Raw genomic sequence first — 24428 nt, 5'->3', positions numbered from 1 at the left:
CACCTCGGTGTATTTGATTTAATCAAGTCTATTCAGTGCACAAAACAAGTGGCATCAAATCATTTCTCAGCTGCCCACACGGACCGTGGAGGAGACCTTTGGAGACTAGGTGCTGATTTAATGGGCTTCATGGATGAACATCTCTTTTTTTTCCTTCCTTTAACATACAACTTCAGCATCAGTACAATTCATTCAAATGTAAACATAAGTGACAAGTAAAGAATTACAAAATAAGAGAATAAAAAACGGGGACGTGTGATGGTCCTGGTTTAGATTTTGAGGAAGAATTTCTTCCTGTAGAGCAGGTAGGCGATGAGCACCCACAGAGCCGTCGCCCACAAGCTTTGGAAGAGCCACTCCCAGTGGCTGTCCTGGAAACGCATCTCCCAGCTGAACGGGAAGTAGAAACCCAGGAGAGCGTGGCCAACGTACACAAAGATGGAGTTCATCCCTGAGGAGGAGGAGGAAGAGGAGGAGGAGGAGAGTCAAACACAGGACTCCACCGTCCTTCAAGTGTTATTTATTTATTCCTCATCAGTCATGCCGCTCGCAGAGCAAACCTCCAGAAAACTATCAAAAATAATGTCACATTTTACATCAATCATTTCAAAATACCTCGTCTCTCGAATCTGGCCAAGAGTAAACAAATAACTGGAGGAAGAGAAGCAATCACAAGCCCCTACCAAGCAATCCATCCTTTTCAGGGTACCTCAGTAATATTAAGCCTTGTTATAGCAGAATCCTGTTATTTATATATATATATATATATATATATATATATATATATATAAAATGATGAGCACTTTGAGACAGTTTATCAGCTGTGCAGTAAACCGTGTGTTTACCTTTTGGTTGGACTCGAAGACAAACATTTAAAAATGATTTCTGGAAGACTGGAGCATTTGTTTGCCCTTGATACATCCGAATTTTCGGTGCAAAGTGATTTTGGAGTGCAAAGTGCTTAACCAGGTTGAAATGTACCAGAGTTTCACTTTAAACCTGATATATATATCATCATCTTTGTTGTAATCGTTAGCAAACAGCTTCCTGTTGATACAGAGCAACATTAGCATTATAATAGTCCTTTTAGCCGTTTTATTTTTTTTAAATCTGCCAACCTGAAAGAAATATCTGACAGTTTCAGCTCTAAATGCTCCACTTCTGTCACTAAATGTGTGCTACTGTGGCAGGAAGTGCAGGTGGCTTTCTACAGTATGAAGGGGAATTCATTAACAGAAATGATTCTGTGTGGCTCCATCCCTGCAGGTAATCATGTGACCCCTTGTTGACATAAACATGTGTTATAGTTTCTGTAAGAGCAGTACAAACACACCCTTGGTGTCTAAACTGTACCTGGGTATATGAATGGCTGTCCGCCCCACCAACCCTTGATGTCACTGACAAAGTACATGGCTCCCAGCAGCAGGAAGGAGAAACAGCCCATACACATCACGTAGGACAGCGACCTGGAGAAACACAGTTTTACTCTCTACATCACTAAGATGTGAGCGGCTCGGTGTGAACAAAGGTGTAAAAAAAATAAATAAAACACACAGCGAGTCCATCAATCCTGCACTGCAGCCGAGTAACACCCAGGGGTCTGGAGCCAATCCAGCAAACTGTGGGGATAGTTTTGCTGGATTGGTCCAAAGCATCAGCAGTGGATCCTTGGCACGAGGATCCGTGGAGCCCTGCCAGCCAGCCATGTCCCTGTCTGTTCTTAAGTGCAAGAATGTTTGATGTAATATCATCCGATGTAAAATGGCTGCCTCCCAGAGCCTCCTTGCAGTGGGCTTTATATATTTTTTTTTTATCCGAGCTGAAGTGGAGCCAAAAAGGATTCTTAGCCGGGAGTTAATTACTTCTAGACATGCAGGCAGGGACTCGTACTCGAGAGCTCAATAACCTGGGTATGATGAACTGCCTATAAAAGCCAGGCAGGTAATGGCGAGGGATGAGCACGGCGTTAGCTGGGGGCCCCTGTGGAACATCATGAAGAATTTGCTTACACATCACAGATGAAATGGTATTCTTCCTGCTGCAACATTAAAATGATTCACATCATATTAAGGGGAAATGTGGGGAGTGGAACAAACGCACAGGTTGTAAAATAATCTACAACTGGGGGTAGTAATTGGCTGTATTTCATGTATACGCCTTCCAAACATTTATCAAGACGCCGTGTCTTTTTAACCAAAAAAAGAAAAAAAAGTTATATGATAGTTTGGGAGTGGTTAAACTATGCTGCGGTCGTACAGATGCTTTTCCCAGATCCCATGCCACCGCACAGAGCTGGTGAAAATGTGCAGCGAGCGAGTGGAGAGGACAAAGCATCCTTTATTTTCCTGGCCGTAAGGAAGAGTGATCATGTCGGGAGGATGTATAAGCGCTCCACCTCACACTCCCGACACCACCGGTGATTATTTACAGTCACAGCTGTCGTTGGATGTAAGTAAATGCGTGTTTTAGCAGCCTTGATTTGTGCCCCCCGCTGGAAACCCATCCTTTCTTTTTGTGAGGAAAAAGTGGCTGGATTTAGAGGGTCAGGAAGCACTTACCAAAGGTTTTTATTGACAGGTATAAATCCTCCGTCTCGCGTGCACTTAGAAAGGATGGCTGCGGAGATTCCCTGAGGGTGGAAATGAAACAGATTTCAAATCGATGTAGGGGGCGATAAAGCAAGCACTACTGGGCTGCTAAAAAAACGTGAGGCAACAGAATCAAGCCAGATTAACCGATTATCTGAAAGTTGATAAACAAGGTCCGTCAAGTCACACGCACAATATCGGCACTGCAAACACGCCAATTTGATCCTCCACACTGGAATGCTGTGCAGCTCAAACCACCCATTTGACTCACCTGCCCTTTATTTTAAACTACAATACAGAAGAGCTGTGTATGATCTAGTCAATAAAAACCTGTTATTGTCTCATCTATTTACCTTTACTTATGATTTAGAGACTCAAGGAAACATTTCATGCTCTGGAGAGAAACCCAGGGCAGCGGATCGGAGTCCAAACATGCTTGTTAGGTGGATATCCATCATGTGTATAGATGACAGAATCGATGGTGTGGAAATAGCCTAGCCGGGGCTGGATTGAGTCTCCAGGCTATCCAGGCAGCAGGATGTGGGACGGGGAGCTGGTATGTGGGGCAATCGCTCAATTTCAATCTCTCACTTCTGGAGCCTGATCGTTGGATTTTAATTAACAGTGGCTGTTGTTTATTAGGAGAAAGATGCACGGTCGCCCCCCCTCAATATCCATCCAGAAATCACATTACAGTGAACTGTGGTGTACAACCGAGCTGGTTCTGGTTTGTGAAGCTCCCGTGCATAATACCCGATCCTGTGGTCGGGTGTCTGCAGAAATGAGCCTCCCTCCTCCACCGAGCAGAGCCCGCTAATGTCAAGAGCACATGTCTGAAACAAGAGGCTGTTCAGCTCTGCTTCCCGCCTCCCCTCCGAGCCAAAATCGTATTAGAAAAAGTCAATATGAAGAGCAGGCCGATCGCTAAAACTAATTTTGCTTTCTTTCGGTCTAAAAATAGATTTTGCAGATTTAGCTACCGAGATTAAAGAAGAAACCAAAGAAGATATATATATAAACACACACTGTCCTCATACTTTACACATGGTCTGTATCTCTTCCAAGAATCAATAAAAAAAAGGCTAGCTCTCTGTCAAGCATTGCAATGTGAGAAAATCTATTTTATTGTTATTCTCTATTTCAGTTAACCAGGATTTTTAAGCCCCTGTATTGATCCATCACTAAAACGCTGTATTGTCCCGAATATACAACGAATCCTACATCACCACCTTGGGAAGCGTCCAACATCATCTACGTGGCATTAAAGCAGCGGAGCGTGAGATACGGCTGCAAAAAAAACAGAAAAAAAAAGCCTAATGTTTATTTATTTCCCCGTGTGTTACTTCATCACTCCGTGCCTCCGGGAGAAACCGAAATGGATCTAATTTATTTCACCTCCCTCCGGTCACTCGCTCCACAATGATAGTCAATAAGATTCAACACCGGGAGACATAATGGGGAGATCTGTCATTTAAAAATTGAGGTTAAAGACATTAAAATCTCACAACAGAATTTCAATTCATTCTCATATATGTGCAACATTCTTCCCGATTCACAAACAACCCAAATCCTCGTACTACTACTCTTCATATGTTGTATTGGTACATTAATATTGGATCTATTACAGCCTTATTGGATTATAATATTGTTTTTATACTATGCACATAAACCTTTCCATTTTTTTATTTGCAGGTGTTATTTTTAGCTGTACAGTCTTGACACCTACTAAATTGATTGGCAGCATATCTGGTACAGACATTCGTGGTTCCCAGATGATGAACCTTAAAGACACACAAGGTCATAATTAATAGTTTTGAGTGGAATGCCTGAAAATGTATAGGATGGCTCGCCCTAAAATTCAGTATAGAGATTCATGCTCCCCTCAGGATAAACTGTAATAACTTTGGCGACCCTCTGGTTATTTACAAAATATCTGCTTAACTAATGACATTTGAATTAACTGATAATTAGCTAATCTTAGCATGCACATATGCTTAATTATAATGACGAGCACGGTAAATATACCTGCTAAACATTAGCATGTTGTGAGCATGTTAGCATGCCGATATTAGCGTCTGCTCCAACAGAGCTGCTAGCATGAGTGTAGACGCCCCGTCTTGTTTTCTGACATGCTGGGTTTTTTGGGGGTATTTCCTTTTTCTTTGAAGAAAGTATGAGCTAGAAGAGGAACCGTTACTATGGAGATACTGCATGTGATATTGGGCTACACAAATAAACTTGACTTGATGCAACAAGCCTACAAGACAGCTGAGATCAGAGTCCTGATAAAACCAAGTTAATGGATGATATTGTTTACTTAACTTCAGAAACGTCAATGTGGTTTAATCACATTGGTCAAACAGTCACACAAGTCTGGCAGGAACCGGATCTCTAAAATAGCATAGCAATATATAACAACTACATGACTTAAAAGCAAATGTGCGCGTTTCCTCCTGGCTGCGTCTACTAGCCCCCTTTTCTTTTCACAGTTTGATTTCAAAGGCCGAGTGATGCAGCCAGCGCCTCCAGCTCCATCATCACTTCGGGCCACGGCACCGCCAGCTCAGGATGTCTGCCTCGCCACAGCACGCAGGCTCCCACTAACGCCGCTCTGCACACCAGCCACATCTCTGCAGCATCTCACCGCACAAAACAAGTTGGCCGAGCCGCGGCCCCTTCTACGCGGATATCTGTCAATCTCGTTAGAGCCGACTCAACGGCCTCCTGTCACAGGTTTACAAATGCAAAATGGGTCGTCTCATATAACACTTGGCTTCTCCCAGTGGGACACATCCACCCCCCCCAAATGAAACAGAGGCCAGCTTGCCTCTTCTTGTACTTTGAGACCACCCAGAATGAATGCAGATCCAAAACAAATATGACCTGAAATGCTGTCTGAGCAGCTTCATGAAGGAATTCATCTTGTTATTGTGGGTTTGAATGGACTCTAACCTATTATTCACACTGACATGTGGTTGGTCTGTGCACGTTTGTTGAACTTAGTGTTCAGGTATACGAGTAGTGAAGCAACAATCACACATCTTCAGATCTAAAACCACATGAGGCACAATGAGAGGCAGTGTGTATCCCCTCCCGAGGCACGTCTGCCCGGAAACACAGCCACACATGGATGTTGTTTAATTGTACCGATATAACACACATCTTCTCCTAAGTCCTGCTAATGAATGGCTTCGGCGGCGGTGACTAATACCCGAGTGGCTGGAAAAACACGTTGCACGCAGAGTCAACCTGCGAAGGCGAGACCATAAAAAGTGCTCAGCTGTGTGAGTCATAGAAGGACGCCGTTTTTTAAACGACTTGTTGTCTTGATTTTAAATCACCAATTGACTTTTGTGCTCGTTTACTTCTCCAGCCGTGCTTAAAAAGCATCCCCGTGAGGTGACGTACCAGGATGACGGCCCACGCGAGGAGTCGGCAGACGATGCGGACATTCGACCCCTTGTAGAAAATGATAATTTTCCCGGCCTGTGGAGAAAGAGGAAGAGATAAGCACAGATTCAATCCTACATTTAATGAGAAAATACCACGTAAACACCAACAACCCGTTGTGTGCGCCGTGTGTTTGCCCTTGCGGGTAACCAAATAGGCCTGGGATGTGCAGCGTCCCTGACAAGGCGGTCACATTTCTCCTATCCTGTTGAGCCAGATGTGGGGTGTAAATCATCCACACCCTCTGATTAATTTGGTGATGACGAATGTGTTGCAGCTGAGGAAATTAGCGCTGGCGAGCGCAGATGAGGGCAGCGGACACCTGGCGTGTCGTCTAAGCCTCGCTGACTGAAGGGCTCTGTGTGAACCGCCTGTCGGGAATTCAGCAATGCGCCCGCTTTCGCAAGGCTACTTCTCACCACACAAATGGTTATAAGTGACACAGTCACCATCGGAGGCTCAGGTTTGGAAGACCAAAAAGCCCTCTATGACAACATTTTGTCATTAAAGGAAGACAGCTGTGCACTTAGGATCGGGCGGGAACGAGGCGTTCACTTAACCTTTGTTTAAGTGCAGAGTTATATGTAGTCTGTAGGTAAAGAAGCTCTGGTATACACATTTAATATGCAGAAATGAAAGAAATTAGAATGAAATAAATCATAAGAAATGTAAGAAATTAAGATTACAATCATTGCTACACATGGCTCTGATTGGATTCATGTGATTCAATTAACTGTTTTTCATCTGTAGGCGTTCACTGAACAAGTTTGGTTACATCTGAATAAAACAAGCTGCTACTCTCAGCCAATCAGAGGCCAGTATTTTGACAGGACATGAGCGCCAGTTCAACCGAATCAACATGCAGTGTTTTTTTAAACCTGCTGAGATTTTTGTCATCCAATCAAGTAAAAAGGAGGTTAATATATAAACTTTGATTGCTAAAAATAATCACAAAGACATTAATGAAACACAAATTAAAATAAAAATCACTAAACCAATCAAGGGTGGTTTGACCCAATCCATGATTACTCAATAAATAACCTTTTACTCAGCTAAACTATACATTTTCTAAGTACATTACCATGTAATACAATTTTGTTTTTGTTTACTCCTTTAATAATAATAATAATAATAATATCTTGTAGGAGAAATAAATGGTCCATCTTACCTGCATCCCCAGGAATCCCATGACAATGGAGTTGATTGTACCCAGAACCCCCTCTGGGTCAAAGGGCTGCCTAGTGAGATACATTTCCTGTAAAAAAAACAAACAAAAAAAAAACAAGATGAGCAACGACCAGCGGCGTTGTTTTAAATTCTAACTGTAAGGTCTTAAGATTGATGGATGAAATAATGAAAAAGATCTTACTTTGCATGTGGGGTATCTGTACATGTTACCGCCAAATATCTGTCTATCAATGTATCCTGCTGCACCCCCAGTGCAGTTTGGGTAAAGACCGTTATCACCGATTCCCCCAGCTCCCAAATACCCTCTGAGGACAAACAATATTGAATATATCAGTATTAAAATAATAAGACGAAGATGTTATAGCATCAGAAATGGAATCAAAATAATTATAAAATGATTTTTTAAGCAAAGTTAAAACATGAGGCAGATTTAAGTTTAGCATGAGATCGGCGATGTCGTCAACTACCATGCGTTCTAGACTCATCAGCTGGTCTGGATATTCAGTCTGATTCGGTCTCTAATGGCTGCATCCACATTGAGGTTTGCACTGATGACGTTTTTATACCCTTAATTGCAGTAACTCACTCAGTTTTGTTTGATTTTATGATGTCTTCATACACGGTTTGCTTTGTTTTTGTAACAGTGCCTGTGCGGTGTCCTTGAATGCTCCGAAAAGCATCTATAAATAAAATACATTATTATCCTCACATTGCACGAAAGCAAAAGAAGAAAAAAAAAGCAGCACTGAGGAGAAGACGCCGAGCGAGGAAGATGGATCCTCTGCCTCCGCTCCTCTTATTGCACATGACAGACTGAGATTGGCTAATTATGCCCTCTGAAGCATCCACCACAGGCCCATAAATCACGGCGGGTTCATAACACCAGCAAAACACGAGGAGGTGCACATTCACACCAACCGCTCCAAACACTCCCACCTGGAGATCATCTCAGCATGGAGAGATTTACACACTTTTGAGTTTGTGTGTACGCTGGATTAAATGGGTGGATTGGACTCACGTGGGGCAGTTGGGTACGGGCATCAGCAGCGTGATGCAGAGCCACAGGGTCTCCAGCAGGATGATAATCAGCCACTGTGGCCAGTAAAGGACCACATCCTGGACGGGGCTCCACCAGGGATTCTGCATCACACAGTACACAAAAACTTAAAACACATGCCTGTTCATCTTTTGGACACTTTTTAATAAGAAACTTTATTTTGTTTATCTCTGGCCAGCAATAAAACATTTTTATAAATGTGTTGTTTCAGGCTGGACTTCTTTTTTTCTTTGCTTCCCTGGTGTGTAATGACAGACTTAAGTGGACTTGACAGAGCTGCTCACCGCTCTCAGTGGGATTTCTTTCTGGCCCCAGAAAGTCTGCAGGAGAGACAGAACAAAGTAGGTGAAGCCCAGACGCTGCAGCACCCCGGGGACCCTCAGCCAGGACCAGGACACTGGAACACAACCCAACAACACACGGCATGAACGCTCACTCACGCCTCCATACCCGATGATGAACGCCAAAACGAAGCTCGGATATTACTCAGTGTTGCAAAGCCATTCCTGCTGATCTCAGCATATGATAAATCAGGTAATTGATAGCAGAGGATTTGAGAAGCTCGCCTCAAGCGTTCCACAACTTCCTGAGGGAGGATGATGGACAGCGTGCCACGCCGGGGGGTTGGTGTCAGGATACGGATACATGTCAAGAACATGGAAAGCTAATCAAAGATTCCCAGTTATCTCTGTGTCTCGACAAATTGGGGAGGATAAGATTGGCTCGTGGTTGAGAGATTGATGGTAATCTACACATTAGTTAATTGAAAACCTCTTTGCCGCACACAGAGTGCCATGAAACGGTGTAATCCCAATCATTGATCCGGACAAATCAAATAAGGAGGGCGGAAATCTCTCCTTTCACAGGAAAAGAGGAAGCTCTTACTTATGAAACATTTGTTATATCTGCAGGTTACACCCCTCCCACCCAGATCCTCCACACGTTTGTTTGTCACTTAAAGCAAAAAAAACAGTTTTGTGGAAATCTTTTGTTTCACTTTCTGATCAATTTCTGGAGGATTTTCCTTTTTGGTTTGAGTGTGAAATGGAGACCCTTTTTGTCGTTCAATATCATTTAAGCTCTGCTGTCTACTTCCCATCTCTGAGCACTTTCAGTGAGAGAATGAATCAAATGATTCTATGGTGGAAGTGAGCAGAACGGAATAAAACCCATCAGAAAGTAGAGCAAAACTTTTCAGAAAGAGGGTTTTTTCTTATTTGAACATCAGAGGTCAAATCTGACTCTCTGACCTCATCTTCATCAGACTCATGTTGTCATCCAAACAAAACAAAAAAAAGGTGAAATGTTTAGAGATTAAATCTTGAAAACACACCATCGCCTTCGGCAAAACAATATTTTTGTGTCACTGTGCCTTTAACTTCAAAGAGTTTAAAGAGAAACAGCCATATTTTTAGCTCCTCCACAATTACATTTTAATGTTAACTAATTGAATGTGAAATTCAACCATTAAATCGAGCACTCTTTAATCATCTGAAACCAACAAACTAGTTTGTAAGTCTTTCATTAAAGCAACAAAATAAAAATAACTACCAAATAGACAACGATGATCCAACCGTAGCAGCGTTTTATATAAAATGACTCATCGTTTCTGTCAAAAGGTTAACACCTTCCTCCCGTCTCGTCTGACATTGAAACAGTTTAACGTATTGAACCGAGATGACTCCACTCTCTTATTAGATCAAACCCTGGGACTAAACTGCCGAGGACTGTCCTTGGAGATGGAGGGCAAAGCTGCAGTTTATGGTAAAAGTCACTTGCAGCGTTATGATCAGCTCCAGCAGCAGCAGCAGCCTCTACAGCAGCTGAAGAGTGTAACACTATCTGTTGGTAATTGTCCATTACCGCAGCGGTTGTTTTTGCTCAATCTGCCTCTGTTAAACGTCCCCTGGTGCTGGATTTTGAGACGACACACACACACACACACACAATAACAATATTTTTGTTAACCCAGTTACGCAGACATCCACCCAGGAAAGTCCATTAGCACTTGGGTGGCTAATGTGTGAAGGGCACCCTCTGCATCCCCAGGTGGATGATGAAATTGGGATTTTTCCGCCTGCTTTTCCCTCCTTTAACCCCAACAGAGCCCTGCAGCCTCGGGTTTCATCACACATCTGCATCCAAACGCTTCTTTGTCTTTGTCACCTGACTAACTACAGTTTGTACATGCAGGCTTTTAACTAGTGTACTTATGAACATATCAAATATAATGTATATTACCTATTCTCTGACATCAGGGCATTTACTATGTTTATTTTCATAATCAATTAGTCTAAACGTTTTTTTAATCTTGTATCAAAGTAGTAGAAAACAGTAAAAAAAAATGTCTGTTTACTCTAATAATAAGGCAATTTATCACAATTTAATGTTTGCATACAGAGGCTGATTCATTTTCTGTCGACGAATTGATTAATTGACAAATTGATTGCAGGCCTATATGGCACACGAAGAGGTGCATTATCTTTCTGTGCTAATGATTAACAGTGCTGTACACGTGTTGCATTCGACGTGCCATGCCAGAGTCTTTGTTTTAATCATTTCCCCAGCACAGAACAAGCACATCAACATGTAACGTACTGGTTCCATCATGTTCTACATGCTGTTTTGCACCTACGTGGTCCGTCGCGTGGAGAGTAGTTGAGGAAGCAGAAGCCGAGCAACAGGAGGACGGCCGTCCTCCAGGAGACTTTGCGCAGCAGCTGCAGGTGGGTAACTCCTCTCCTCTGCATGGACCTGAAGGCCAGCACCACTGAAGTCCCGATAATAAACACAAACCTTAAAGAAGGAGCAGTATAATGTGAGTATACATACACACAAACATGCACATTTGTGTATATAAATCAGTACCAAACCTACCACGGCATGACGAGATCTGCCACAGTTAGACCTGCAAAAAAATCCACACATTAATATTAATACACACAGAACTTGACGCTATTATACAAAGTTCACAGTTCTTGCCCTTTTTTTTCTTCTTAAATCCCTGCAATCCAAAAGGACAAGAAGGCAAATGAAGAACAACGTTATGTCCTTAAATCACTGCTTCAGTCATTAACTTTCCATTCTGAAAAGGTGCATAAATATCTATACTCCTGTGACAGCAGCAGAGGGAAGATTAATCAAACCACCCCTGAAATCAATGCCGCCTTGTAGATGTGGCAAAGAGGCTATTACAAAATTTAAATTGAGAACGCCCCTAAAAAATGACATGGATTTCATCAAAAAATAACAGTGGCAGGTTTTCTTTTTTTAAAACCTTTATTTACATAAAGAAAAAAGAGACTCAGCATGCTTTGGCACCTCCCATATTCACCCCGGCTGCCATTCAAACACTCATCCCTCCTCTTTCTCGTCACCTCCCCGGTTGTTAATAACAATAAAAGTCTATGGATCCTGCCTTTGATTTGGCTCGTATGAGGAATGGCATCCTGTGTGTGTGTGTGTTTTCAGGTTGCATTTATCATAATTAGTGACAACAGGTCAGAAGATGTTGCAGACGTGATGAGAGGATGAAAAATAGCCTGGAGTTTACACACGTGTTTCATATGTGGCTGAATGAGAAACCGCCTCGAATAGCAGATGAAGGGAAACAAAACTGTGCATCTTATACTTTACCATTCCACGGTGCATGTTGGAAGAACCAGTAGCCTCCTCCACCGGAGTTCACAAACACCATCAACGTCATGGCAAACCTGCAAAGACACAATGAGTAAGCACTGCAGTTCACTGATGAGTTAGTTTGATTAGCCGTCACAGACGCAGAACAAATGCTGGAAATATGGTTTGAAAACAATTACACAGAAAAGCATTAAATATTCACATCTCTCATCATCTAATACATCCGATACAATATCAAGTTTTGTATTTGAAGAGGCCAGAGGATGGGGGGGGGGGGCGTTTTATTCTGTCACACTCCAAATGCGAGGTAATGCAATCTAAGCATTATGAATCACTCAGGAAATGAACACTTGTCCTCTGGATCTCCTCAAGCAGGAGTGCTGACTAAAGACTTTGCATCTAATATATGATACACTTTATACTTTAGCGCCGGGCAAGGCTGCTGAAACACGGTGCAGGTGATGGAGTGCTTCACTGAATCAAGACACTGGAGGAGGAAGAGAGGTGTTTGTGTTGCAGGGAGGACCATTACGCAACACAAACTTGCAGAGAGAGGGGGGGGGGGGTGTGTAAACGGTTGCACGGTCAAGTGGTTTGCTCCGAGGCAAATTCAAGCCTTTCACCATCCTGTAAATACTTTGAATTTATGCTTTCAATTCATGTTTTATTTAATCACAAACAAGAGAAAAAAATCACAGAGGGGGAGCCATAACACGATTACGACAACCTCCAAGACTCTCTGATAAGATGCACTGTATCTACCTCTTGTTTTTTTCTGCGTGGATTCAATTAAGAGGTGCACCAAAGCCATTACTGCTCTTTCAGCCCCCAACCTGCTGATACTAGATTTTAATCGGTCGCCATCATCTCAAAAGGGCTATTAAAGCAGAGTAAACCCTGCTGCATGTGTCCAAGTACTCCTTTTTTTCCTCTCTCTCTCGCTCGCTCGCACACACTCATATGCATGCTCGCTATCATTTGAATTTTGACGAACACATCCATTAGTCGCCATAGTGACAAAGACAGAGGTTAAATCACTGGCCAGATGAGACCTGGTGAAAATCCCCGTAATATCGGAGCTTATTGGCCATCTTTTTTTAATCAAAACACTCTGGGTGTCTGACTGCGAATGAGAGCATCATTTTCCATTACAAATGCCACACACACACACGACGCTAGAGGCTGCCAATTATGATTGAGGGAAACTATAAGTGCTTAATTAATATGATGCGGAGTGAGAGCACCTTGCTTAATGTTGCACTAAAGTTAATAATGTCCAGGTTGAAACACCACAGGCTTGTTTCTTACTTCCTAATCAAGTTGAAGCTGTAAATAAGCTCTCCACTGGCCATTTGTCACTGCGGTAATAGACTTAAATTCATGTCTGGGAATCAGCATTCGTGATTTATAGCCAACGGATTACAGACAGACGTGTCTTTCTCGCAACTGTGACAACTGGTCGGGCCTCGCTGACGGACGCTTCTTTGATTTGAATCACTGTACATGCATCACCAATTAGAGCGTTCTCTTAGTACATTTCCCTGTTGCAAATGGATAGTTACACTCTATCACGGCTGAGTATCGAGTTACCTTCTGTGCTGGCTATATCAAATACAAGGACATCCAATCCAGTCATAATAAATTACTGCTCGAGTGGAAATGCCAAGGTTCCTTTTTTTGTGTGGCCAAACATCAGAGCATATCTGAAACTGAATCGGGAGGAAAACTTGGAGTCAAAATAAGGCCCAGAATGAGTCGGCCACCTGGTGTTAAATGCGTCTGTCGTATGGCACCGCTAACTACTGACTGTGCGATTTTCTCGACAGTAAAGAAAACCGAGCGACGGGCTTTCAGCAGCGCAGCAACAAAATTAAAATTCAAATCCTTTTAGAAAAATTAACTTGCAACCGTACCCGGCTGTTCTCTGTATATCACGTCAGGGCAGCCTGAGCAATGATCAGAAAAACCTTTCAGCTCAGAGGGAAAAAAAGCCTTTTGCCTACAGAAATGTCTCAGCGTTTATGGACCGTGATGCCGCTGTTGTTACTTATCAGGGAGTATGGATCATAAGTCACGGGGCTGTGAAGGCACACACAGCGTTAATCTCCAGCGCTGAGTCACAGTTTGATTAAGTGTGTTGCCAGGTATGAGATTTTCCAGTATTACCTATCAGGACATCAATATGTGACAAGTATCTGTAGCCCCAGAGTGACATTTCAGCTAATAAGATTGAACACGACGACGTCGGGCAGTGTAACTGAAAGGAAATAAAATCAGAATCTAGCCTTTCCATGAACCGCTGCACTTGTCCAAGTGAAGTCATTTGATTCATCTACCAAACCAAACAAAACTATGCGGGATTTTGAATTCGGCACATATGCGCGGTGGTTTCGGATGGCTTTCCATCCAAAAAAAAAAGGAAGCCACAGCTGGAGAAGATGCCAATTGTCTGCTTCTGTGCTGCTGGATTTCCTCTCGCTCCTCATTTTGGCAGGAGATCTATGGCCGCGTGGATGTGTGCCGATATGTTGACGGTATTATTACATCAATTATTTGGCGAGGGGGAGGTCAAAGCCACACCAGCATCCTGTTTCCAGAGAGGCGTGCTTTGTGTCTACCCCCAGGCCACAATTAAGGCTAGCAGGGAGCCCAGATTCAATCACATGCATCACTCCTGTCCAACAGAAACACACTGTTCCAAACCCGAGACGCGCTGATATCAGAAATCATGCCCAAAGCTATACCGCCTGATAACAAAAGCTTAGGGGAGCATGTGGCCAGACTGTGACCCCTGTAATTATTCATTATGCCGGGCCTGTAGATCTTCATCATGCCTCAGACTGCTGTAAAAAGAATCAGCATGTGAGCGAGCCGCATGTGGTGATGGGCCGATAAACAGGATGGTTGTTGATGGCGTACATACCCGCGGAAAGTGTCCAGCGACCGCAGACGCGTTGGTTTGGCTTTAGTGGCATCGGGCTCGGCTTCACAGGCCTGTGCTCCATCCTGTAGACACAAGGGCAGGGAAAGTAACGTCAGAACATCGGCCTTTAAGTAACTAAAACACCAGTTTGGCTCATATAAGGTTGTATGAAAACTAGCTAAATGTGTTACATTGAGATGATAAAGTGAAGCACTAACACATCAACATCAGTATTCATGCTTCTGGTCAGCTGATGAAGTCCAATATTCACCCAATCTTTAGCTCTACTTTTGCTGTGATGAAATGTCAACAAGGACAGAAATACTAAACCAAAACAGTCAAACCAAAACAATGAGCTGAAAGACGTTAAAACGCGCCGTAGCGCTGTGTGGATTTTTTTTTTTTTTTGGGTGATGATTCTCTGCAGGTTCGCCACCACGAGCGCGCTTTCACATTACATGTAGTCATTTGATCCAATGTTGATATAAAATATTGATGAGTACACCTTTAAATAATTTATATATTATTTCGTCTCTTCTCTTAGTCGCCCCGTGTTGCTTTGAATGCTTACGTATCAAAGTGCTGATTACGAGACATATTTTAATAGTTGACGAGTTCTGCTAATCGACACTAAGTCTGAAATGACCCTCTACTCTAGCAATGATTAATTATTCATATTATTATTATTATTATGATGTTATATTTAAAGTTCTCTCTCCTGAGGGGGTCACATTATTTTTTTATACCCTCTGTACATTTGTACTGTTAAATGGATCGGAGAGGTTGAACACTATGACATGGAAACAAACTTTACAACGATTTTACATAAATATAAAAACTGTTCTGTGATGTGAAAATGCTGACAGAACCAAAAAGGACCATCTTTCTATCCCGGGTCACCCTCTGTGCTGTGTGTTGCCCCCCCCCCCCCCCCCCCTCCCTCTGGGAAGGCAGCACTGGGATGACTCTGGCCTGTTGCCCTCTCAGTTGGATTAGCCTGACTCGCTGGCCTCCACGCCGCAGTTTAAAGAGCCAGAGCAGGAAGACACCAGCGCTAATACGTTGTGATGGATCTGCATGCCATCCGCACAGCATATGGAAGACAGAGACATCTTGCCTGGAAGAATGAGAGGAGCCATTCATGCTCACCGAAATTACGCAGCAGCTCTTGCCATCGGGGCAACGTGATTGGACGGACGAGATGCCCCATCGCCTCCATGGAAGTCTGCTTTACAATTGGCTCTGCTAACATTTGTATCAATCATCCAATTAGTGTCTACCAAACGTCTTGATGACTGGAGTCGCAGAGCAATTTTGGTATCTCAGGCTACGTAGCTGGCCAATAAAAATAATGCAATGTTACTTCTGGTTTAAGGCAATTTTAATGTTTGATTAAAGAGAAAGTGAATGCTTTTCGGCAGTGAAGGAATAAAAGGTGGCACAGTTGCTTTGCGCTTCTGAACACTTCAAATTATGGAGTTAAAGGACCAAACAAGGTTGTAAAGAAATATTTGAATTTCAATTCAATTCAATTTTATTTATAGTGTCATATCACAACAGAAGTCATCTCAGGACACGTAACACATTTAGCAGGACTAGAATACGCTCATGACTTTCAGATAATACAATTTCAAAGTCCCAACATCACCCAGAAAAAAAGGTTGGCCTACATTTGTCTCAAACACAGTATCCATGAATAAAATAATGATTTTTAATGTTTCATATTGAGCTGCTCAGTATCTCAATATTGCACAGAGAACACTGATGTGCCTGCCACTTATTTCCCTTGATTGGTTTATGATTGATCTAAATCTAACCAATTAAAATCGCTCATCCGTCTCGTCTCATTGCATTTATTCAGATATCGCTCTGATGCGTTCATGAGAAGCAGCGTTTTACTTACACGATCCACAGAGTACCGCGGACTCTGGAAGCACATGGTCTTCATACATTTTGATGTGCAGCGCCGTCTGTAAAGGAAACAACACGTCTGAGCTGCACTGCTCTTAAGGAGGGAACGAGGCATGGTTTGATGTAAAAACCTTACAGGTACCTGTAGATGTAGGGTGCCACGACAAATAAGAGAGCGATTATGGCCAGTAAGAGAGTTGCCACAAGAAGAGCTGGAAAATAAAGAAAATGTTTACAAAACGAACATCGTGGAATCAGACGGTACGTCACAGTCTTTCCGTCTGGAAGTCCACATCAAGAGCTCGTACGACTCTATCGGAATGGGATCTGACGGAGGATAAAAAGCCTGATTAGAGGCCCAAACTGTCCGCTTTACTCGCCTCTGGACTCCCTTGTGGCTCTCTGTCAGTCAACCAGTGTCAAAGGGGATCCCTCAAGTAACAAACAAGGACCTAATGGAACATTCTTGGTCGATTCCATCTGGGTAATCTAAGCCTGCAGGCGTAGGAAAAGGAAAATGTAAGGCTACACTGGAACAAGGAAAAGGAAAACACAGACAGGAGGGAAGGAGCTGGTCTGCCAGAGGGCATCATAGAGAGGAATGAGGTCAAGATGAGGCTTACAGTACCAAATTTCACATCTGAAATATATTTTATTTGCTTAAGAGATAATAAAATCTTAGCAGATCACAGAAGGAAGATTAGTATTCATTGTTTATGGGATTAGAAGAGTTTATTTCACTGTATTTGTATCACTGAATGATACAGATAAAAATGTTAATGGAGACATTAGTGAATAAATGATCTCTTAAATACATTTTTGTGCATCAGTGGCCATTTTTAACCCCGAGCTTGAATCCACACTATCACATCCACGCTGAACAAAGAGTGGTCACTTAATCGCCTCGGAAAAGTCATGGCATCTCTGCCGCCCCGCTCATAAAAACACCATAAAGCTCGCGGCACGTGAAGTGAAACGACACTCATGCAACAGCCAGACTCGTTAGTTAGTTATGGTCGGAATGAACAGAAACCGAATGGGACTCTTATTACGTCCGGCTTCATCGAAGTCGGACAAACACTTGGTAGCGGTCGATATTCTGGATTTCTTTGTGAGAATTAAGGCCTCGGCAGGTGACTTGTGGTTTGTGGTGCGATGCAGAATACAGTACTAACGTGATTAAAGGTTTGAATCCGACAGCAGCCGCACAGAAAACATATCCTTGAACACCACACCCATCAAATGACCTCGCCGAGACCTCGCTGCCGATCAATCCGAGGCGCTGAAGTAAACTTTGAAATTTCCCGAGCAGAGCAACTCTAACCTGTCTCCAGCTGCTGACCAGACCATTACTTAAGCTCAGCAAGTCCTATGGGGAGGTTGTATAATCACTGGTCTGCGAAGCTAATGGAAGCTCATCATACCGTGAGCAGTGCCGTCACACTGACCATATATCTGCTTGGATAATGGCTACTTGGCCTTAAAAGTCTGATCTACAACATAATCTGCAATATTGTTAAGTAGAGTGTACATTATGTAGAGAGACGCTTTCAAAATCCCATTACGCCCTAATCCTTCCACACTCCCTAATGTATTACCCACAATCCCCCTCGCGTGGAGGCAGGCCTTCAAAACAAACAGAAAAGCTTTTCTTTTATCCCTTTTCAAGAAAGCACGTCTTATCTGATCAATACACATCATGTCCCGGGAGATGGATGAGTATTACGGCTCTGTGCATGTGGACAGGCCGAGTGATTTCCCCTCTTTGCTGACTCAATTAGGTTGAGAGTGGATCAAAGGCTCGGCCCTGAACCGTGGACACAGGTTCATTTACCGCCACCGCGTCACAATCAGTCCGTTATTCAAAAGTATGCGACTTGATCAATGAATGTGTGTTCATCGTCGATGCACACTTACGCAGATATGCATTGTTGGGGCTTTTATCCACAGCTTCGGTGCAGCTGATGTTACGGGCCTTGCACATCTGGATCCAAACGGAGTAGTGACCACCTTCTCCATATGTCTGACTCCACCTGCATTTAAAAAAAGGGAAGTATTGAGACACATTTCTCTTAAAAGCACATAAAAACTACAGGCTGTTTTTTATTATTAGACCTGTTTTGAAATGGTCTCTTCCTCAGCAGTCTATATTACATTACTTTTTTCATCCACTTTCGGCTGTTTTCCTCTTGACCTGACCATTAAAAAAAAGGTTGCATCTCCTTCTGATGGTTTTACAACACAAAGAAGCTCAGGAGCACCACCTAGTGCCCACAGGCTTAAATTGCATCCCTCTGTCCTCTCGTCGTCTCCAGTTTCAGGCACCAAAAACATGCATTACACACTCGTATTGATCCTCTGCTGGGATGACATACTAGCTATCACTTGGAGTGTTTTTCAAAGGGGAAAGGGAAATCAATAGCAGCACAGTCTGGTTAGAGACCTCAGCATTGATCTAGGCAGCCCAAGACCAGACCTCTGAGAGGGCAAGGAAACGCACCAGAGGCTTGTCATGTTGCAACCGAATCTCCGGGACCACGTTTACAGGTGACCCCTAAATGGAAAGAATCTGCCCTGGTGTCTTGTCAGTCCTGATTGTTTATAAATATGCCGACTGTCTCCTCCAGTTAACGTCCCCGCTGAGGTTTCCACAAGATGTCCAGATTTAATGAGCCCTTTTCATCAATATTGGAATGTCAGGTCTTATTAACCCCAAAAAGGCTCCTGATCGATACACCGGGGAGGTGGTTTAGGGGAGGGCATCACTCAGGTCCAGAAAGCAGGTCAGGATTACTCCCCCAGCCCCGTAAATAATCTCACGGACTGCTGATGCAATCATCGGATGCCACCACACTATATCACGGCTGGAAACAAGAGCAATAAACTCCCACCAGGCAGTTACGATGAGTAAACAGGAAACAAATCAGCAATTTTTTTACCTCTTTGGTTCGTAGGTGGGATGATGTTATTGATGCTTTGTCAGAATATTAAAACTCATCACCTGCAAAGAGTTGCGTTCCGGGTCTGTGATTTCACTTGCAGAGTCAGAGTGAATTTAGTGCCGATCACAGTAGAAGCATTGCTGTTGTTGGGCTTCACAGTTACCAAACGCTGATACACACACTGGGGAGTAAAAAAAAAGGGTTTATTTGTCAGATACACAAGTTATAAGTGTAATAAAATGCAATGTGGCATGCTAAAAGACTCGCAGGGGAAACAATGGTTAAGTAAAAAGATACAGAAAGGAAAATAAATAAGAGAAATGTTTAAAGAAAAAGGAAAATCTTACACAGAAGCTAATAAAGCTCACCACGACTGCAACTTCAAACAATGGTTCGTAAATATATATATTTTTTTTAAAGGATCACAAACCAAAAAGGTTAATATACAAAAATACAGAGAAATATACTTAAAAATGTACTTCTCACACAGATCTTAAAACCATTTAATAGTATTTCATTGTGTTGCATTATAGAAAATGTATGTTCCAGTGTTTCTGAACCTCGATGATTTTGAGTATTTTATTTTTATTTTCACATAATGTTAAATGCTAAATCACTGGAGTACCAATTTTAGGTCTGGGTGAGAAACATGATTGTCAAACTACAACAGTGCATCACTATGAACCTCTCAAAAATCAATCAATGGATACTTTAGTCATTTTGCTGACTTGAGATCTTGAACAACCCAGACAATCAGAGAGGAAGTATATATATATATATTCTTTACCTTGTCGCAGTAATCTGACGTGTAGAAAACCTGCACTTCTTCCGTCAGCTGGTTATGAAATGTTAACAAAGCCTGGTCCACCTTCAGAGTGGGCCCTGTATAGATTAACAGCACTGATTTATGATGTACACAAAGCTTTTTGTACATCATAAATATAAGATAGCAGAAGGGTGTATCAGATTACTATCATTATCCAGATCATAACACAGACTCAATACTATTGACTGAGTAAGTCGTCATACTACCGACAGGTCCCACTTGTTATAATTGAATGCTAACCTTGATCACAGAGACCGAACATCGATTATCACAAGAAGCTAAAGACACAATACAAGTCTAGGACTGACGTGACTGCTCTTTGGTAGAATCCTGCATCAAATCGTCACACTTTTAACCGTTTAAGACTGAACATCAGGAGGATTGTCATCTACTGCAAATCAATCCAAGAAGACTCACCTCCGTAGCTGCTCGCTACAAGGATTAACACAGTTAGACTTGCTCGTAGCTGCCTCCCAGGCTCCATGTTGCTATTTGAGAAAACTTCCACTGCTCATCTTTATAACACCCAATATAAAACGCGGTCAAAGGGCAGCATGCATAGGTGGGTGGCGGTATCTTTAAACTGGCTTGTGACGCGTTATGTTTGTTGTAGAGATGAATTAAATAGCAATGAACGATGAACCACTTCACCAGTTTACGAAGCTTATTCAAGTGTGTATAAATGTGGAAGTCAGTGGGATAAGCTCCTTTTCCAAACATAATCTATACAACTATTTGACTCCAATCTGATGGTTTTGTTCCAAGTCACTGCCTTCCTTTCTAACCAAAACACTGCAGCACCATTCTCATTTCCCCACCCGGCCAACTGTTAAATGTTGATCCCTTGTCACATCCTCTCCCACCCCTCATTTCATTAACCAGTTCATTTCCCTGAGCGCTCTCCAGGACAGACGAGTTCACCGGGGCGATCTCGGAGGAGCAGCTCATTAACCTTTGACATGAACTCCAGCCATGCTTTTAAATCTGCCGTCACGTCGAACGGAGACGTCATTAAGCAGCGCGTTGCTATCCTGAAGTTTAAGTTTGTGTTTTAATGTGTGTGCACATGCACTACGGAATAGATTATCTTAAGTGTGTATGAGATGGATGGTATCTCCCTCCTCTCATCACACACAGCAACACACTGCCAGAGCTCTGCTACAATAGCTGGCCACACACATGCCTTGTGCAACAGATGGCAGTTTATGATTAAACCCAAGCTGACATGTGGCCGAGCAAGCCTATCAGCTGTGAGGATTTCTGTTCAGGCTTCCGCGGGAGCAGCTAAACAGGACCTATGGCTCTTGTGTCGGATGGAGTCATTACACACCCGCTGGCTGCCACAGCAGATCTGTGCAACACAGAGCCGGAGCTGAAACCTCCTCCTGGGCGTGAAAACACTCTGCAAACATGGTGAGTACACAACTTGTCTACGGTGTGTGTTCAGTCTGAGGGCTGCTTACCGCCAAACACACACACACTTGTTGCCATTCAGTCACTCTCAAGGTCTAAAACTCCACTAGATAATGTTTTATCACAGACCGACAAATGCAGAAACAATTCATACAAAAGTTTCATATGTGCCCGGATTATTCTGCAGGGATAAAACTGACACACGTTCTTTGTGTAAACGCACTAAGCCGCCTCGTGTGATGAATAGACGAGCTTTAAGCCAGTGGGTATTGTCTGCTTGCTGCCCGTCCGCTCCACTGATAGAGCAGATTAGAGTGTTGCTATGATACGCGCTGATGTCACTGCTCTGCTTCGGGGGCCGTGACATCTGTTTACTCTGGTTTACAAGCATGACCGCTCATCTGGGGACAAAAGCTTTCAAAAGTCCCCGCTCGGTTGTGCAATACAAAAAAAAAATCAGACATCTATTTGAGGGGAATGTTGTGAAATTGTTGACAGTTCAGTTTGGATTTTGGAGTCAGGGTTACAAAGGCTGAATGAACTTCAAAATCCATGTGACCCTGCATCATGTGTCAAGATTAGGAACTGGATGACCCAAAAAAGGGGGTGTCCCCCTCCCCTCCTCCCACCACCACCACCACATACCTTTGAACAGGCTTTTAAACCAGGAATGCAGCCTCCCATTGTTTCCAGATGGGATCCTGTGCAACCAATCACAGTTTGTGTAAGTGAAGCTGCCCCTCTTCAGAGCTGCTGTTACCCCTGCTTCCTCTCACCCACCAGGCCGGTAAGATCCAGAGTCTGACTGAGGAGGAGAGGGCCCACCTGCTCCCACTGCTCCGCAACGCTCAATGGGTGGAGGTCGTGGGTCGGGACGCCATCTACAAAGAGTTCATATTCAAAGACTTCAATCAGGTCTCTAACACATCAGTGTAGTGCACAAGTCAGATAATCCAACTAGCAAATACTGTATATTATGCATACACACTTGACTGCATGATTTCTTTACCTTTCAGGCGTTTGGTTTCATGTCCAGAGTGGCTTTGCAAGCGGAGAAGATGGACCATCACCCTGAGTGGTTCAATGTCTATAATAAGGTATAAAAGACTAATCATGACTCGTGCAAAAGGAGATAAGAGGATAATCTGGTCATCAGTGAATAGATTACAGTTTGGACTGCGTTTCCTTATTAAGCAAGTATAAAGGTCATGTGATCATCTCCTGAAGCGTCAAGTGAAATCTATATTTAAGAGAAAAAGGCAATAAATAATGGAGAGCAGCTCCCATGTTTTAAAGCACCGTCCTAATAACTGAAGTGGGCTTATTCAACACAACTCCCTGCTGTCACAAAACGAGCTAATGGCTCAATAAAAGGTGTAGCTACCTGTCTAACGCGGCTTTTCTTTGCATCTTAGCTAGCTTACGTCATCTTAGCTAGCTATCGTTAGCTGCTAACTGCTAACTCTGTACGCTGCGCAGTTACAAACGGCCGTTAACGTGAGTTTAGCTAGCTACTGACGTTAGCTGGTTAGCATTTCGCAGCTAACAGATATAATATTGATATTAAATATTTGACTTACATTCATCATATAGCCAGAAACACGACTGACTTGAGAATGCTAACGAACCTCCTCCTCCTCCTTCTTCTTCTTCTTCTTCTTCTTCTTCTTCTTCTTCTTCTTCTTCTTCTCTCTCATTCAGCCCTCTACATAGTCCTATATGTAGGCCCCTACCTAGTCCTCTACCCAGTCCTCTAGTCCCCTAACCAGTCCTCTAGTCCTCTACAGTCCTTTACATAGTCTTGTATGTAGGCCCCTACATAGTCCTCTACATAGCCCCCTACATAGTCCTCTACACAGTCCTTTACATCATATTGTTTGAGTCCTCTACATAGTCCTCTAGTCCTCTACATAGTCCTCTATGTAGTCATCTATACAGTCCTCTAGTCCTCCACATAGTCCTCTATGTAGTCCTCTACCCAGTCCTCTACATAGTCCTCTATGTAGTTCTCTACCCAGTCCTCTACATAGTCCTCTATGTAGTCCTCTACCCAGTCCTCTACATAGTCCTCTATGTAGTTCTCTACCCAGTCCTCTACATAGTCCTCTATGTAGTCCTCTACACAGTCCTCTAGATAGTCCCCTATGTAGTCCTCTACCCAGTCCTCTAGTCCTCTACACAGTCCTCCTATGTAGTCCTCCTCTACATGATGCATGTGACGTTGTCTGTCCATCTCCTGACTAAAGTGAACCCACAGTTTTAGAGGTCCTCCCTTGTCCCCCCAGGTCCAGATCACTCTGAGCACCCATGACTGTGGGGGTCTGTCCCAGCGAGACATCACGTTGGCCACCTTCATCGACCAGGCGTCGCTGATGTGAGCGTTTATCAGCCAACGGCTCTTCCTTCCATCGAATCCCAGGATGTGACCCGCAAATCCAAAGAATATGAACCAGTTACTTCCAAAGAATGGCCAAATATTAAGCTGTAAAGG

At 43.1% G+C, this 24428-nt stretch overlaps 2 protein-coding genes across 2 annotated transcripts; one reads left to right on the top strand and one right to left on the bottom strand.

The window, feature by feature from the left end:
• Nucleotides 1–258: 258 nt before the first annotated feature.
• Nucleotides 259–21008, bottom strand: LOC311020697 (heparan-alpha-glucosaminide N-acetyltransferase; the record flags this gene model as incomplete). Its single annotated transcript, XM_084020906.1, has 18 exons — nucleotides 259–451; nucleotides 1354–1466; nucleotides 2559–2629; nucleotides 5997–6074; nucleotides 7207–7293; nucleotides 7408–7531; nucleotides 8245–8366; nucleotides 8568–8680; nucleotides 10919–11079; nucleotides 11161–11191; nucleotides 11920–11996; nucleotides 14846–14928; nucleotides 16749–16815; nucleotides 16899–16968; nucleotides 18674–18789; nucleotides 19758–19879; nucleotides 20486–20580; nucleotides 20942–21008. 18 exons carry the CDS (start codon nucleotides 21006–21008, stop codon nucleotides 270–272), a joined length of 1779 nt encoding a protein of 592 aa, XP_083877032.1. The 3' UTR covers nucleotides 259–269.
• Nucleotides 21009–21800: 792 nt separating this feature from the next.
• Nucleotides 21801–24317, top strand: pcbd1 (pterin-4 alpha-carbinolamine dehydratase/dimerization cofactor of hepatocyte nuclear factor 1 alpha). The gene is made up of 4 exons (XM_084021737.1): nucleotides 21801–21937; nucleotides 22721–22852; nucleotides 22954–23034; nucleotides 24223–24317. The coding sequence occupies exons 1-4, from the start codon at nucleotides 21935–21937 to the stop codon at nucleotides 24313–24315; spliced, it is 309 nt and encodes a 102-aa protein (XP_083877863.1). The 5' UTR covers nucleotides 21801–21934; the 3' UTR covers nucleotides 24316–24317.
• The last annotated feature ends 111 nt before the right edge of the window (nucleotides 24318–24428 follow it).

This window comes from Eutrigla gurnardus (genome assembly GCF_963514095.1).
Source record: "Eutrigla gurnardus genome assembly, chromosome: 11".
In the NCBI taxonomy this organism is placed as follows: Eukaryota; Metazoa; Chordata; class Actinopteri; order Perciformes; family Triglidae; genus Eutrigla; species Eutrigla gurnardus.
The sequence above is the reverse complement of the archived record's forward strand: the minus strand, read 5'-3'. Positions and strand labels throughout refer to the sequence as shown.

Excerpts from the sequence above, each read along its gene's own strand:
- pcbd1 (XM_084021737.1), top strand. Across the intron at positions 22,853-22,953 it reads TATTCAAAGACTTCAATCAG|GCGTTTGGTTTCATGTCCAG; the intron begins GTCTCTAACACA and ends TTTACCTTTCAG. Across the intron at positions 23,035-24,222 it reads GGTTCAATGTCTATAATAAG|GTCCAGATCACTCTGAGCAC; the intron begins GTATAAAAGACT and ends TTGTCCCCCCAG.